Source organism: Vigna umbellata, chromosome 1, assembly GCF_029865625.1.
Source record: "Vigna umbellata cultivar VRB3 chromosome 1, Vumbellata_1.0, whole genome shotgun sequence".
Classification (NCBI taxonomy): domain Eukaryota; kingdom Viridiplantae; phylum Streptophyta; class Magnoliopsida; order Fabales; family Fabaceae; genus Vigna; species Vigna umbellata.
The window spans coordinates 41,272,173-41,290,057 of record NC_142165.1 but is presented as its reverse complement, the minus strand read 5'-3'; the positions used below and the strand labels follow the sequence as shown (position 1 = coordinate 41,290,057).

Genomic DNA, 17,885 nt, shown 5'->3' with positions numbered 1-17,885 from the left:
ATTACTAGAATAAACAATAAAAAAGAGTTTTGAGTCTGACTATTATATTAAATGTAGACCACAGTTTATGTGGATATTAAGGTTTGTCGAGATAACGTAATAATATACTTTAAATTTTCTTAAGTTACTTATTTTGTAGTTTCAAATTTTCTAATAGAAGGTTATTATCTATTATATATGTTAAAAAAATGCATAAGGCTCACCAGTACCCACATCACACAATTGAATAAATTTCACAAGTGTGGCAAAGTTTTTTTTTTCTTTATTTAAATACTACTAACTTTTATGTATTTTTTTAGGATTTATTAAGTTAAAATGTATGTGTTTGAACTTTTAGTATTGACTTAAATGAGGTGAATATATGTGTGGTAAGTACGTTTAGTTTTAATATAATTTTGGTTATAAAGATTAATACACATAAAGTACATTGTTTAGTTTCATTTGTTTATCTACATGGAGAAACGCTTAAATAATATAGTATTAAAATAATTACACTTTATATTTGTTGTAATCAATTTTTTTTTTGTAAAAGGTGACACATTATGTGCACATTATAGTCATTAAAATGTGACATATTTCACATGGGGCCTATCTCTAGCTCATGAAGATATTCCACATCAATTATAAACATAATGGATCTATATTAATTTAATGTGAATATTACATGTTTAAAATAGTTCAATAATTGATGCAAAATGATAAATAATCAACATAAATACAAAATGTTGATGATATAATAAAATAAATATTTTTTATAAGAATTTTTAGCATAACTATAGAGATATCTTTAAACAAATGAAAACATTTGCATGACATGTTTTACATAATTATCAAGTATTCCTTTTATTTCTACTTCTCCTTTCCTACTAAAGATTTCATAATCAGTTATCATCTTCTGCGAGGCTTCTCGGATCTGCGTCGAACTTCGTTGGTGTTGTTTTGGGTAATTTGAAACATAGTTTATGATTTGCTTTAATTTTGGGGCTGAATCAATGTGATTGGTTTTGCTCTGTTATTATCTCTATGCAATATGGACGTGGGCCACTATTGGGCTGCCGAAACAATATTGTCCGTGGTTTGTTTTCGAGAATTGCTTCCTGCACCCCTCAAATTTCTTCCTACACCCTATCATTATGTGAAACTCCAATAATAACCTTTGTTATTCAATATTAACTTTTCAGCCACTTTCTTCTTCACTGTGTGGTTGTTGTGCATCTTCGCTGGTGGTGGTGTTCTGGTCGTAGCTTCAACCAACTTGCCTTCAACCGAAGGTGCTTCGCACTCCCCTCATTTAATTATTCAAATGTATATATTTAATTTTAAATTTTATATTGATTTGAAATGATACAAATTTGTAATATATAAATGAGTCTAAATCTCATTAGATTAAATTAATCATTTAAAATTTATCATGTAATATGTTATTAGGTAATTATTGAACATATCTAATCTTGTAGTGAATATATTAATAAAAAAAATGGGCATAGAGGAAAAATGAAAGTGGGTTTTATCTGTGTATTACCTAACTAAGCAACAATGGTCTTTTGGGTCCTTAGTGATCCCTAAAGCAGCATGTACTTTATTTTGTGTTTGACAAATTGGCTCCGATGTTTGCCATAGCCACTGCTTTGGGAAGAAATAGACAAACTAATCCACACACTAACTAAAGTTCCCTCAAATAATACCAGTGACCCACATGTATTGTATGCCCATTACTATCACAGAATCACACTTTTCAATCACATCATTTTTCCAAAACAATTTCTTCTTTCAAGCTGTAATTGGGTATGTTAAACCTAAAATACCAATGCTTAATATATACAATAATAAATTTAATTAGATTGAATTGACTTTTTGATCCAAATAATCAAACTAGTGATCATCTAAATGTTTTCAAAATTTAAAAAAACCATACAATCTTATCTTGTTTGTTAATAATAATATAATTTGTATACAGTATGATCGTCCAATCAACCACAAACAAAATGATCAACTAATTTATTGTCATATATGAGTCAGTGGATGAACTGATCGATTGAATTACAAAAGAGTATTACTAAAAATAATTATATTAACCATAAATTGAATCGTCATCGTTTAGTTTGTAATTATAAATACATTTATTATTATACAAACATTGACTTTAATATCGAAATATTTTTTGCAAATAACATTCTAATTCAATCAAACTATGAGAACAAATTGAAAATAGAACTTTAACTTAGGTTTTAGGATTAGAAAATCTTATGTAAAACAGAGTTAATCTTGATCCATAAATCAAAAAATTCATTAAGAAAATACTTTAAAGTTGAGAGTTTTATCTTGCTAACATTAAGGCTTTGTTCACTTGAATGGATTTGGAGAAGAGTAATTGAAGGAATTTGAGAGGATTTGAAGATAAATTTTTGTTGTTGTTTATTTGAGTGGATTTGGAGATAAGTGAGGCTGAATTTGGAAGTAAATTTTTTTAATCTGTCGTATTAATAAAATTCTACACTAATTCTTACAAATTTTACTTTTAAATCTACAGTCACTTACCTCCAAATTCACTCAAATAAACAATAAAAAAATTATCTTCAAATCCTTTCAAATTTTCTCAATTACTCTTCTCCAAATCCAGTGTTGTATAAGATAATATTTTTGACATTGATAAGAAAAAAAATGGAAACGAAGATACGGATCCCAAATATTGAGATTCAATGATTTTGTTTATCTTTTGGCAAAGGGCTTTTTTTGAGATTCAGATGATGGCACACGACGACAAGTGCCAACCCAGCAAAACTAAATAATAAAGTGTAGTGGTGTTACAAAGACACGCCTTTCAATTAAATAACTCATTATTTTTATCATACGTGATAACTCCAAAGTACATTCAAATCATAATAAAAAAAAGTTCAAATAATGATTTTTATATACAATCATTGAGACAATGTTTTTCAAATTAGATAGATAGAATTCTTCCTCCTAATATTTTAAGAAATTGGATATCCCATACTTACATTAATATAAAAATACTACTAAGTTTTTAATTCAAGTACTAATAAACTCGATCTTTACATAATAGTTCAAATTCGAGTATTGTAGTTGGAAAGGAAAATTCAATAAAAAGTTATTAGTTATGTTTTTCTGTAAAAAGAAGAAGTAATTATTATAGATAAAGTCAATAAATACTCCACAATATTAACATGATATATAAAACCTAATATCGAAATAATGAAACTAGTCTATATTTATATGTTCAGAAGTAACCATTTTTAATACAATAACATTTTCAATATAAAATTCTTTTACAGGACAGCTTGTTAGAAATATATCTATGTTAAAATGAAATTATTTTAAGCTATTAAATTTTTAATAAGATTTTGGATCATAAAAAAAAATTTAAATTTGAAAAATTAAATTATAAAGACAAAATTATCTGAGTGTGAATTTTATAACACTTTTAGAAAAGAAAAAAAATTAAAAAAATTTTAAACTCATATAATATGAATCTTATATTTTAGAATAACTTGAGTTTATAAAGAAAAACGCAATCTCAATGATTGATACTTTAAAAATATATTACTACATTAATTAATGAATACTAATCCTTTCTAACACTTTTTAGCCGTGTCATTGATATTTTAAACTTATAATGTTATTTTGGGTATAGGATCTAGCATTTTTACAAAATATTCATTCATACTTTATTCCAAGTCAGTTTAGGTAGTTTTATTAGTTAAAATCCTGATTCAAAGATATCTTGACACTCAAGTTAGTGATTAATCTTATGAGGATCACAATAAAATCTCAAATTCACAATAAATGGGTTTGTAATTAGTGAAATCCTAATCACGGTACAATTACGGCCTATTACCCACTAAGTAGTTATTACCAGTAATATTAATAAGAAGTGATGTAGTGATGTTTAGGGGTAGTTGTTGTGGAGATTGTCCATTGGGTCTCTCATCTTCCATGATCATGCGATCGGTTAATAAACAACATTTATTTATCTTGGTTGCATGACGCGTGGTGATATTGATCTCAACCTATTCGACCGGTTCGTCCCTCTATGTGACCGTATGACCATACACTACAAAAACAAAGTAAAATAATTAAACTTCACTGTTTAACACGATGACTTGATTTTTATACCTGTCATTTAATTTTTTCTATAATTTGATAATGAAGTTTTAATTAGGAATGAAAAATAAAAAATTAGTACATGATAATATATATATATATATGTAATATGGTTAAAATTTATGATGAATATTTAATTAGTATTTACGAGTATGGATATATAATTATATGTTTGTTGATGGAATTTACAATATTATGATATCATGATTCATGGTGTCTGATCCTTGGATATCAACTATCAATTAATAATTGTTAGTAATTTTTTATAAAAAAAATAAAGTTATAAAATAAAATCATTAGTAAAAAAACATTGATTTGATTATTTAAAACTAGATTTCATATATTTTTGTTTTTGTATTTAGATATATGAATTAAAATTATTTTTAGAAAAGATTACATATTTGAAATGCATATTTAAGTGTAACTCTTTTGATTTGATTTTTAGAAAATTTTATTTTTATTTTTATTAATATTTTAGTGAGTAATTTAATTTAAATTATTACTTAAAATTAATTTTTATATAAATTTAGATTTTGAAAATCTAATTTTAAAAAAAATTATTTAAGATTTGAAATGTATATTTAAAAATATATATGTGAATATTTATGGGTATTGAGAGTGTAAAAAAATATCTTTTATAATTATCCGACAAATAATGTAACAAGTAATAGCATATACAGAAGCAGGTTATGAAAAAGGAGAAATTTAGAATGATAGAGCAATTGAGGGACAAGAGAGACATAAAGGCTCTAATAAAGCCAATTTCCAACTCACCAAACTCGAAAAAGCTGTAAATTAAATTTCTGGTCACATAACCAATAGCTGCATTGATTTCCCACTTTAATTTATTATTGTGCAAAGTTGCAGTAGGTGCATTCCTTTATTGGGGACTGGGAAATTCCAAACCACTGGAGGAAGACACGCACAAAGAATTTCACAAACAAACACATAACATCTCTTTTCTTTTTTCTTTTTTTTTAATTTTATTTTCCTTTCATTCTTTTCTTACATTACACTGGTACTGTCACCAACATTCTCAAACCCCAAATACTGGGAAGAAAGAAAAACATAGTTCCAAAACACTAATATACAGTGTAGTATAGTGTAGTGAACCGAAACAAGACAGTATATGCAAAAACACAAAATAAGCATCAGGACAATCATCTCCCAAGAACCCATCCAAAAAAGCAAAGCTGCTGCATCGAACGAAAGCAACAAAGTCACGTCACATGCCATCCATGTCACCGTGCAAATGATCAATCTGATCATGTAACTCTCATGATGTAGCAGCCAAAAATATGCGGAAGGTTTTGTTCGTGCGAGATGACAAAGGTTGTTGTTTTGAAAAATGCAATATTGTTCATCTGCTCCAGGAAGTATGATATGGGGACTCAAGATATGCCATTTTTTTCTGCAAGTTGAGATCTTTGTAGAACTTCTTAATGAATTCTTCGGCTGCGACGTCGACTTGGCTATCCCCGTCGTCTTTGAGAGGGAAGGGTGAGTCGGTGACTCTGAGTTGTTTGCCAACGGGGCTTTTTCCGAAGGCGGGGAAGGGTGAGTTGTTGGCGTCGTTGTTGAGGATTTCGAGAACCTTCTGAACGGCGGAGAGGGTGGAAACGTCGTGGTGTTGGGAGGGTTTGGAGAAGCGGTGGTTTTTGTGGGTGCGTTTGACGGCGTGGAAGGGGATGGCGGGGCTGTTGCTGCAGCTGAACTCGTAGTCGCGTGGGGAGATGAAGGTGGCGTGGTTGTGGTTGGAGCGGCAGGTGAAAGAGGCCATGATGTAGTGGTGGTTGAGCATGAGGTTGTTCACCAAGGCTTTCTTCCCACGCTTCAGCATGAGATGGAACTCCGCCATTATTTTGCTCTTCGCTATGCCCTTCCTCAACATGAAGAACATCACACGTATGATGTCCCATACCTTCTTCGCCACCACCTGCGTGCTTCCCTCAATTTCCATTTTCTCACTCTCTTTTGTGTTTTTTTTTCTTCTTTTTATGTCTAAATGCTTAAGGGAGTTAGAGAGAGAGAGAGAGAGAGAGAGAGAGAGAGAGAGATAGAGAGAGAGAGAGAGATTTGAATGATTAGAATGTGTTTTGGTATGCAATGGGAGAGGGGGTAGGAGCTATTTAAAGGAGTCAGTGATGTGCAAGTGTGTTGTTCTTATTATTATCTCATTATCATTATTTATTCTTTTTTTATAACAATTAATTTAAAATTTATGTTTATTAATGGGATGAAAATGTTTAAACGGAATATTATATATGGTTTAGAAATACAACCGCGACAAATCTCCACAGCCATATTTAACAATTATAAACCTATTTGTATCTTTAGCATAATACATCATTACTCTACGTTAAAAAAAAAATCAATCATTATAAACAAAGTATGCTATACACGATAATTTATTTTAATTTTATTTTTATTTATCAATGAATAAACGATAATTAAAACAGTGCAAGTAATTATATACAAAATACATAATATATATATATATATATATATATATATATATATATATATATATATATATTCTTCAGATGATCGTGTATGATATTGGACGAGACAATAAATGAAGTTTTTCCCAAAAAAATAAATAAATAATGCCACCAATGATTGAGATAACGAGTGGGACACAATTACTATGAGAGAATGAACAAAGAAAGAGAAGAAACGAGAGAAGAGAGAAAAACGTAATAAACTCAAAGCTAGAGTTTAAAGATGTTTGTTAATTAATGTTCTATTTTTCTATTATACTACACATCTTTTACATGAAAATTCGTTATTATAATGCATGAATTAAAAAAATATATTTATTACATATGCTATTTTAATCAATATTTATGAGAATTTGTATTTTAACGATAAACAAAAAAACTATAATTACTTCATAGGTTGATATTTCCATCTCTTTTTCTTTCAAAATTTGCTACATTACCTTAATTTTTAAAAGTGATCATTTGCGAACGATACTCGGGTTGAAACGTTACGATGAAATTTTAAATTTGTTAAGTAATTTTTTGTGTTCTTACTAATAATTTCCAGTTTAAAGAATTGAAGACTAATATAGTTTATTATCATAATGATTCAACAAGTTTCCTTAAAAAAAGAAATAAGATTTCATATAAGTGATTTTGATTATTATATATGTTGGCAAGAATACAAAAACTGACAATTTAAAAGCTGGTTTTAGTTTACTAATAAAATAAAAAATATTAAATTAATTATTTACTTCTTAGGCATAGTTTACGCATATGAAAAATCTCATTTACTACTATTTGTTGTACTTCGCATAAGTTATGATAAAAATTATTTTATTGACCACTAAAAATTTCAATTATCAACACCAGTTAAACAAACACCAATAAAAGGATTGATAAAGATTATATATGATAGATTGGAGAAGGTGAGAGGAAATTTATATGACAATGACAAAAATGGTTATTTAAAAGCGTGCCATTGATGTTGGTAGGTTGGTGCATTACAAGGAATGGACGTTGGAGTTTACTCGAAGGTCTCTCTGATGGAAACTCATGTTTATTTATTTTATTAAACTGCATTTTTACACTTTAATAAAATTATTAAGAGGACTTCGTCGATATCAACTCCATTTCTTAAATAGAGTTTTAAACTTAAAATTTGTGCATAAAAACCATAGCTAATAAAATATATCCTACCAGAAATAATTAATCAATTATTTTAATAAAAAATATTTTAATCTAACGAAAATTAGTTAGAGGTAAATAAACAGATTTGCATACCAAAAACAAATAATTAGAGACGTTATTTGAGATTTTTAGCCAAGTATTGTTGCCGTGTTGACTAGGTATTGATTAAATGTATTTCGATACGTGTAATTTTTGTAACAATAATTTAAATTAGTAGATAATATTATATTAATTATATCATTTTATAGTACACATGATAGATTTTACACTAAATATCTAACTTGATAGTAGAAAACAAAGCTTTATCGTGAAAATATAAATAAAAAATAATAATATTCAAATTTCTCTTAAAAATTCAAAAATAATTTTCGACTATAAATCTCTAATTATCAACATATTGGTAAAAATACAAAATCAAGTCTCATAGAATATTTTTTAAAAATTCGATATGATTCAATGATTAAATGATTAAAAAGGAAGAATTTAAAAAAAACTTAAAAAACAAAATAATATTATGTTCAACTCTTTAAAATTGTGAAACTGGCTTTCTTAANCTGACGACAACCTAGCAGGTCCACTTGCATCATCCTCGCGCCATTCCAAAACCTATGCTTAGGGTTCAGCCACAGCACACCGTTCACCTTGACGAGACCACAGGCGGCGGCGCCGATGGCCACCAGAGGCCTCGCCGGCGTCGTTGACTTGTTTACCTCCTCCCTTCGATCTTCTTCTTTAATTCGTGATAGCAACTCCTTCCACCCCATCTCCGTGACAGCGCCGCCGTTCGCCATGGCCGCTTTTCGCATGGCGTCGCCCAGACCGAGGGCGTTGACGACGACATCCCCCTTCTTGCACAAACTACAGGACCACTGCCCCTTCTGCAGCGGCGCCACCTTCTTTTGCCGCGCCGCACGACGTTTCTGGCGATGTCGCTAGCGCCACCCAGTGGCGTTTCCCCTCATCCTTCTCTTCGTTAAGCCTGCGTAAGGGAATCCCTTCTCCAGTTCCAGATATCCGACATTGCTTCCGACCGACGAGTCTTCTCGGCCAGAGTCACCATTGATGACACCAATCACTTCCTTGGTCATCACTGGCGCCGCTGTCTTCTATTAATATGATTTTTTTGTTTTTAATTTGATTGTGTTCGTAAATTGATAATTGATTAGGTTGGAGATATGAAAATCGTGATGAATAGTAAAGTTTGGGAAATGTGATTAACTGTATTATGAATCGTAGAATTTAATATTAGTTATTTTTTAAATTTTATTTATCTAGACAATATGATTTTATCTAATTAGTTTACTTTTCATATTTTTATTTTACAAATAATTTGGTTTACAACTATACATATTTAATATTAAAACATAATTTCATTATTAGACTAACCAATATTAAATTTTATTTTTTCATAATTTTTCATAGTCAGTTATTATATTTATAATTGTGGATTGACGTACACATAAATCATATTTTTTTATTTTTCAGAAAATAGCATATTAAAAAAATTATAATAACAAACCCCTCTTGAATTTATCCCATGCATATTTAAAAAGTATACAAAATAAGTTTCACTTTTTCTTTAATAAAAGGAAAGTTGTCTTTTCAAAATTTCAAAGTTACCAATGACTATAATTAAACACATTCTTAAAATTAAATTTTATTTGATTGACTCATTAGATATTTATTATATTTAAATATACATGACATTACATGCTAAATTTTATTTAAATAATTTGACGTATATACTATAGTCGTATGGTGTAGATGATTTTTATATTTTCATGATAATTAATTGTATCAAAAGAATACAAATAAATTTCATCCATATCATAAATAAGAAAGAGTAGTTTGTAGACGTATGAGAAATGAATAAGGAACTATTCACGTGATAACATATGCATGATTGAAAATTGAGTATGACTTTTAAGAGAATTAGTATATTTGTATACTTTTATAAACATTTTTCTGTTTATTTTATGACTCTATGGATATATTTTAGTAATCAATAGGAAATTACAGTTTTAGATAATCTTTAAATATTTGTAACGAATGAGTTACATGTAACGTTAAAATTAGCTTAAAATAAGTTACATAACACATGAGATTTAAGATTTTGAGTATACTATAAAACTCCAGTTAAGAAAACATTTTTAAAATTAAAAAAATTAAAATATAAAGAAAAGATTATTAAAGTTGGGCTCTATACCATCAAAAAACGTTATAAAAGTGACTTAAAGTGAAATAACATAATAAGACACATAAAATAAAATAAGATTTTATGATATGACATTTTCATTAGAGATAATCTTAGAATCAAATTAAGATGAAATTACTTTTGTAAAAGAAAATAACATTGTATGGATCTATGGTCTATTCCAAATAAAGTATATAAATACATTAATTATTTTGAAAGTGATATAAATAATTGGATCTTCTTTATAAGTTATATATTTGTTTGTTTTTAGAGGAGTCTAAATCGAATCCGCTCATTACGTTTTATCATATTCCATATGTATCTCATGGTAACTATTAATTCGTAACAGGTTTTGAATAAAAACAGTGAATCTTATCCATCAGCCCATTGTTTCTCTCAAAGGGGGAATACCATGGTTTCCAATCACCAAACATTAAATCAAGAAAACTAATAATTGATATATTTATTGAGAGCAAAATACTAATAATTAATATATTTATCGATAAAAAAAAATTAAACGAGAAGTTAAAAGGTTGATGGAGAGGTTGGATGAAAGGGAAAGGTCTCTGTAAATGGATTTGATTTAAATATTTTAATAAAAATTGAAATAAAAAGAGAAAATGTGCAATGAATGAGTGGTGGGCAAAGATAAGATTGTGAAGAAACATGATATTATTTTCTGGAAAAATAAACAAGATATCGTGAGGCCTACCTGCCCTTGTCACCGTCAATACATTACAATAAAATCATGTGGTGCTCGTTTCATTGCCATTCACATATCACCACATCATTCTACACAAGTCAACCTTCTTATCCTCACACATAGTCTCACATCCTTATATATTCTAACTACTATAAATATTCCACCTCATCCTATGTAGGACTTAAGTTGCTTTTCATCAAATGTTTAGCTGTATGCAAAATCAAAATCAACTTTCATTAGATCACTAACCAACACCATTTTTAATTGCTCCACTTGGACTGGGCCACCCGTTGTCCTAACTCTAAAAGGAAAACACAATAATACTCTATGTTGCCAAAACTATAAGCATTGATCAATGTTCAAGGTTTGACATGTTTCAACAAATACTCTTAATTTATCTTTTTAATATAATGATGTAATATATTAATAAAAATACTACAAGTTTAACGTCGATTAGAAATAAATTTAATTTAAAATATATAAGTCAATCTTATTACGTGATTTTGTAGAATTCATAATAATATTTTCTTGTAAATGACTCTGATTGTTGGTATAGAAGCAACTTAAAGTAAAATAAATTTTTTTAGTCAAAGTTGTCCAGAATAAAATGACAAATATTCGACCTAAGAGATAAAAAAAGTCATATAATCTAAAAGTCTAGATCATGTTATACTATCTTTTTTAACTTTTTTTCTCTACTCTACCCTATTTTTAGAAATTCTAACAAATTATACTATTTTACTTTTTTTTTCATTTTTTTATGTATATGAGCCGTTTTAGTTTATACGTGATATTTGAATTTTCTATAAAAAAGTCTTTATTGATATTGATTAGTGGTATTAAAGTAAGTTTATTTTTTATTTAAGAAAAAAAATACAATTAAATTCATAAAATTAAAATTAAAATTTCACTTAAAAGTTCGACAAGTGAATACATATAACAAAAACAAGCCCTATATAACAGAAAACAAATCTAATGTATTATATTTAAATTCAAAAAGATCAAACAAGATTTATTGGTAACGACAAATCTCTGAAAACACAAACTAAAAAAAAACATTTTTTCGGTCAATCGATCAATCCGTTAATTTTCTCAATTCAAAAAAAAAAAACACAACCAATTCAACCGTCATTTTAATCTGATGTTTTTTTTCAGTTTTTTTAAGCCTATAACCATTTCGACCGACTGATTCTATTTAATTAAATGAAATATAGCTTTTATGAAGATCTGGACCGGTCTGATTCGAGTGATTTTGAAAAAAAAAAGAATTATTAATGTTGTATTAGTTATGAAGGATTTGGTATAGAAAGTAGCATGATTCATGGTTGATAGAGTCGAAAACGTTGAACCAATTGCAATATGCCATTACAGTCCAATCGTTTCAAAGCTCGTAAAACACGTGGATTCAATACTTTGTTGGTTGCTTGGTTAAGAAGATCGAGTAAAATTAATTTTGGATGTTAAGTAGCACCACGTGACTTTAACTACCAAGAAGAAGGTTAAGCCAAAAAAATAGTTAGGTAAGTGCATGACCAATTAATATCAATTCTTTGCAGTAATCATCTTTGAGAAAATTTGCAATTTATGTATATTCCTATTAGAATTACAAATTAGTTAAGAATTAAAAAAAATTTGAAAAATGTTAATGTTTTGATAATTAAAGGAGAGAATATATTGGAATTGGGGTGCCCCATAAATTGTTCCGATTGGTAGCACAACTTCCAAGCAAAATGAGGTAAAGGGGCAACGTGAGCATTACAACCACACTTGACCTTAAAACCTTAACCCGGTCATCCTTTTATTTCTCTCTCCCTTGGCCATAGCACTAGCATTTACTAAAAATGTCACATAATTAAATTTGATACATATGGTGTGATAAACGATGGGAATATACCCATCTGTCATGTCTTTAAGAAGCAAAGTTGGGGAGATGGGGGACCACAGTTTCACACGCCAAAACTAAAACAATGGCTGACTCGACTCAGGATATGGATGTCTTCAATTTTAGTCCTTATCTATACAAGTAACACAAGAAGAAGAAGAAGAAGAACAAACAAAACGGTATTAAGTTTGCACGATATAACGTGATTTGATAAGGACAGAATTTAGGATAAAGTGTTAATACTCATCGACTTAAATAAACAATAATGCTATATAGCCATTTCTTCATTGCTAATCCTATAAATAACACCATCCATTACCCAATATACATATATATATTTTTTTTATCTGTTAAATACAACTACCCCAATCTGATGATATCATGTGCTATAAAATCTGTCTGAGTATGCACAGATAACCTTCCTCAATGAAGGCCTGTTCCACACACACTTGATAAAGCATACACATTCAGATCTTAATTTCTTCTTCTCTTCTTCACGCATATATAGCAGTTGAGAAGGCAGAGTCAATCTTGGGAGAAATGAACGTGAAGGGAATCATGGATGGGAATAATGATCTTGGCGACGGAAATACAAATTGGGCTGTCAAGGAAGATGTCAATGATGATACCAGCGATTCGATATCCATTGGATCAATCTCGGGAGATTCAGAGAACTCCGTGTCTTCGTTTTCATCATCAGAATTGGCCGAGGAGGCATCATCCTCTTCACCATCTTATCTGTCTTCCTCCTCTCATTCAAACGGACCTTTGTTTGAACTGTCAGAGCTAATGAACCAACTTCCCATAAAGTAAGAGATCGACGATGCATATTTCTTTATTCAATTCCCTTCTTTGAAAATTGGTGTAAGTTGGTGAGTTAACAAGAGTTTATTGTATGTGAAATGTGCAGGAGGGGCTTGTCTATGTTTTATCAAGGGAAGGCACAATCTTTCAGTTCTCTGGCGAGCGTAGAGAGCATAGAAGATCTTGTGAAGAAAGAGAGACCTTACAGGAAGAAAATGAAATCATGCAAAAGCTTCGGGGGAGGCTTGGATACCCCCAGAATATCCTTCACTCCAAAGGCTACAATTTCAAAGAAAGCTTCAAGAGGAACTCTTGTATCTGTTCTAACTAAAAGACGGAGTTTCCTTGGAGCCTCCAGAACTTCTTCCTTTGCTGTACAGAAGAACTTTTGAAAAATCCAACCTTGCTAGTTAGACCTTGCTTATTATTTTATGCACAGAATGGGGAAAATTTTCAAGCCCTCATCACCTTCAGCTTCTTTTCTGACCCGACGATACTCATATTGTTAATTGATTCATATACGCATGATTCATTAGTATCATTAATTCGTGGTACTTTGTTTTTCATACAATAGGATCATGGCCAGTGTTTCATTATTACTAGAATAAAGTTACATTAATACATGATTGCCAATTAGCACATGTATGCGACAACTTTTAGGTAATCGTTGTTGGTGAGAGACAGGCTGTGGAATATATGTGAAACAGTTATGTGGAAATCTGTTGATAATATAGAAAGAAGATTTGAGTTTACAAATTTTTGTAATTAGGTTTATTATTAGTTTTTTGTGCTTTATCCTCATCGCAAAACTGCAGCAAGAACTTAGCATTTACTATACCACCGTTATCACTCTATTAATCTTTTTGTAATCACATAGGCCATGGTTGCAGACATAGAAAGTTTGTGGAAATAATAGTGTTATGGTTGCTCAAAGGTTCTACCTTACAGCTTTTGTAGTCATAGTTTATTTATGGTGATGGACGATAGATCAATTGAAAGTGGTACATGACGGTATTTAAAGGTTAGAGGCTTTTTGTAAGGAATGATTGGGTAGCGTTGGTAGGGATATTGATGGTGATGAAGATGAATTTAGAAGTCGGAACATGGATGTTTTTAGCATGAACATTAATGTTTATTATCTAATTATTTATTGTATACACAATATAAATAACAATTATTTTAACAAGAGTGAATGTTACAACTACCAATTAATAGACTGGATTCAACTTAAATTGTTTAAAAAGATAAATTGATTGAAAAATTAAAACATTAGTTAGGTTTAATTTTGATTCAATCGCTCAAAAAATATAATGGAAACTGATTGAGTATCAAATTGAATTTTAAACCAGCAGATATTGAAAACAAAACCATTTTTTTTGTATTTAGTTTTTAAAAATATTTTTCTGTATTTCTTGATTAATTAATATTCTTACTTTGAATAAAAAGTTACAGTTCCATTATAATTTAAATATATAGTTATGTGTTGCAGTATTTTTTTTATGAAATAAAAAATTTGAATATAAATATATTTAATTTTAAGTATTATATACATGTGTTTAAATAAAAATCATATATAGCATACACACAACTATATACCAATACAATAGTACGAAGTTAATCGATTAAAATGATTGGAAAAAAGTTTGAAACATGATCAAACATAAAAAGATTAAAAACTTAAAATAAAATAAATTTATTACATTTTTTATATTTATAAAAAATACATTTCTTTTGCCATTAAAAATATTAAGTTTTAGTTACCATATTTTTTCTTAAAACGATTAATACATATATAATTATTTAATGATGACTTCCGAAGCGTCTAAACATTTTGAGTAAAATTATGACGTAAATGCATGTTATATGATGAATGACTTACATGAACTAAAAAATTTAAATGTTGTAAGCGAAAACATTAAGTATGAGTCTTGACAATTATATATTATTGACTACATTTATTTTTATATGTACCGTGAAACTACTTATTATATTGAATACAAAATTAAAAATATTTATGCTACATTCATTAATTTCACATTCTTACAAAATCAAGTTGAAAAAAATTTAAATATTTTTTTCTTGTATTTTCTCCTTACAAGATTTTACGTTTCAAAACAAACAATATCTTGAATAAATGATGATTGACTCTAACAATATTATTTGATGAATTTGAAATATAATAAATTTTTTTATTATTGTATCGTATGATTGTCTAGTCAATCTTAGATCGGACAGTTCAAACTGTTAACCATGACCATGTTGATCATCTTGAGACTAAACAATGATAATTTATAGACTAAACGGTTATCCTTAAGAACGATTGGACTTAATACTTATTAACTTACAACAAAACATAATTAGAACCAATTGAGTCATGATTAAGCCATTAGTAATCCAAAGTACATTTCAAAATCTATAAATATAGTATTTAGATAAAGATATATGTGATTGCATTTATTACACATTAAGTACTAAAACTATTATATTTTTACTAATTTTGGTATTTGAGTACCATCTTTCAATAATCTTTCAATTTGAGCTAACAGATTTCTAGAACGAACAGTGAAGAAGACAGGTATCAGAATATTTGTCACAATAAACAAATAACCACAACCCGTAACTGAAACAATTATGTTTAATTAAATTGTATGACATAATAATAGGAAAAATATGGTTTATTAAGAAGAAAAAGAAAATGGTATAAGTATTGATATTAGAACCCAGCGTCTAAGGTACGTATTTATAAAGTGGGATGCTTTGTGCGATCCCTTACGTTGTTGTTTGATTCTATGGTCAAACAGCAATGCTTATCTCATGTGTTGGCTTCAATTATCCAAATGAACGTGTGGACGTTTTTTTTTTGCGATTATATTTGGCTATAATGGGTCTGGATTCCACTCACAAAACAGAAGTTCTTTTTTCTCCCGTCATATTCATGCTTCACGTCTAAAAGATATTCTTCTTATACAGACAAAAGGATAACCTAAAAGAATAAATAGAAGGAACAAACAAACACATACAAAGAACAACACACTGTTCACAAGTTGCATAACAATTTACAATTCATAAATTATTTCATTTTTTTAATACAAACACATCAATTTGAGTAAACTTTAATTAGTGCCAAATAACTCCTTTAAACTGTTTCTTATATGATCGAAAAGAGAATGCTGAGCCAAAAAATATTAATTAAAAGAGAAAACTTTTTGTTGTCATGTGTAATTATGCATGTCTTTTAATATTCTCTAATATAATTTTTTTTATACAATTTTTTTCTAATTATTATTAGAAAGGCCTTTAATTAATGTGTGCTTTCATCTTTATAAAATAATTATATTTGACACACAGATGGATACTAAAATGTGAAAACATTTATAAAAGAAAATTCACAAAATGTATATCACAAGATAATTTAATATGAGTCATTCATAAAACTCTTTTAATAAATTTTACTGTTAAGTTTCTCAAATTAAATTAAAATCTTGGCTTTTACGAATTTCCAAGGGATAAGTAATTCCATTTTGTTTTCATATTTTTTCTTCAATTTCATATATCTCCTCTGACTTGCTTCTTTACGTTTTCTCTTTATTTCAAAAATTGTTTCACAATTGTTTTTTTGGAATAAACCGTACTAACTAGAAGGTAAGCATTAAACACTTCTAGTCAATCAAAATTAATTTTGGAACAGATTCTTTTTTCTTTAAAATATTTCCGTTCTTATAAAAAAATGAAAAACAATTTAAAAGTTTCCAGTTTTTCATTTATCGGTTATTTAAATCGTTTTTTTATCGGTTCGTTTTCTAATACCGGTATAGTAAAGCTATTATAGATGCCTTGAAAACTTAAATTTAAATTAAAAAAAATTATTAAAAAATCACGAACCGCTTTCAAATTTCTAATTAAGATATAAGGTGAAATAAGCCTTACAAATTCTCTTCCAAAATCTCATTCTCTATTTCAAACTTCTTATGTATGAATTTAAACTGAAACATATTTTATAATTCAATTATTCGTAGAATTAAAACTAATATAGTTGATTTTGTACCATTTTCTTGCTTTTATAATGTAAAAACCAATGGAGAAATTAGTTAAAATTAAACGAGTTGTATTTCCCTCTTTAAGAGATTAGTATATATTACGATATTTTAATATGAACATTGGTGGTGTATAATTAACTCTAACCGAGCATCCAAAGAACATATTTTTCTATCAATTTCAGGACTTTAATAAATGTAATGATGTTTTAAGTACTTCAACAAGATACTACGATTCTTGGTGGCATTTGCAGATCATATAATTAGAAATTGTATTGTATCCGAATATGAGATATAAATAGATTTTAATTTAGTTTGAAAGTTTAAAAAATAAAAATATATCAAACTCTTCTAAAAAAAATTTAGCTACATTGATTTGAAAACAAACAATTTTATAATTATTTTTCTTTTGTGAAATAATGTTAAAAATTCCTATATTAATTAAGATAGGGGAGTAATAACTTACAAACAAATA

General features: G+C 28.4%; 2 protein-coding genes across 2 annotated transcripts; one reads left to right on the top strand and one right to left on the bottom strand.

Annotated features, from left to right (window-relative positions):
* Positions 1-4,809: 4,809 nt before the first annotated feature.
* Positions 4,810-6,219, bottom strand: LOC148205379 (uncharacterized). Its single transcript, XM_088103121.1, has one exon. The coding sequence runs from the start codon at positions 6,080-6,082 to the stop codon at positions 5,483-5,485; it is 600 nt and encodes a 199-aa protein (XP_087959247.1). The 5' UTR covers positions 6,083-6,219; the 3' UTR covers positions 4,810-5,482.
* A 6,683-nt stretch (positions 6,220-12,902) lies between these two features.
* On the top strand, positions 12,903-14,132 carry LOC148205378 (protein OXIDATIVE STRESS 3-like). Its single transcript, XM_088110588.1, has 2 exons — positions 12,903-13,381; positions 13,483-14,132. The coding sequence occupies exons 1-2, from the start codon at positions 13,113-13,115 to the stop codon at positions 13,766-13,768; spliced, it is 555 nt and encodes a 184-aa protein (XP_087966714.1). The 5' UTR covers positions 12,903-13,112; the 3' UTR covers positions 13,769-14,132.
* The last annotated feature ends 3,753 nt before the right edge of the window (positions 14,133-17,885 follow it).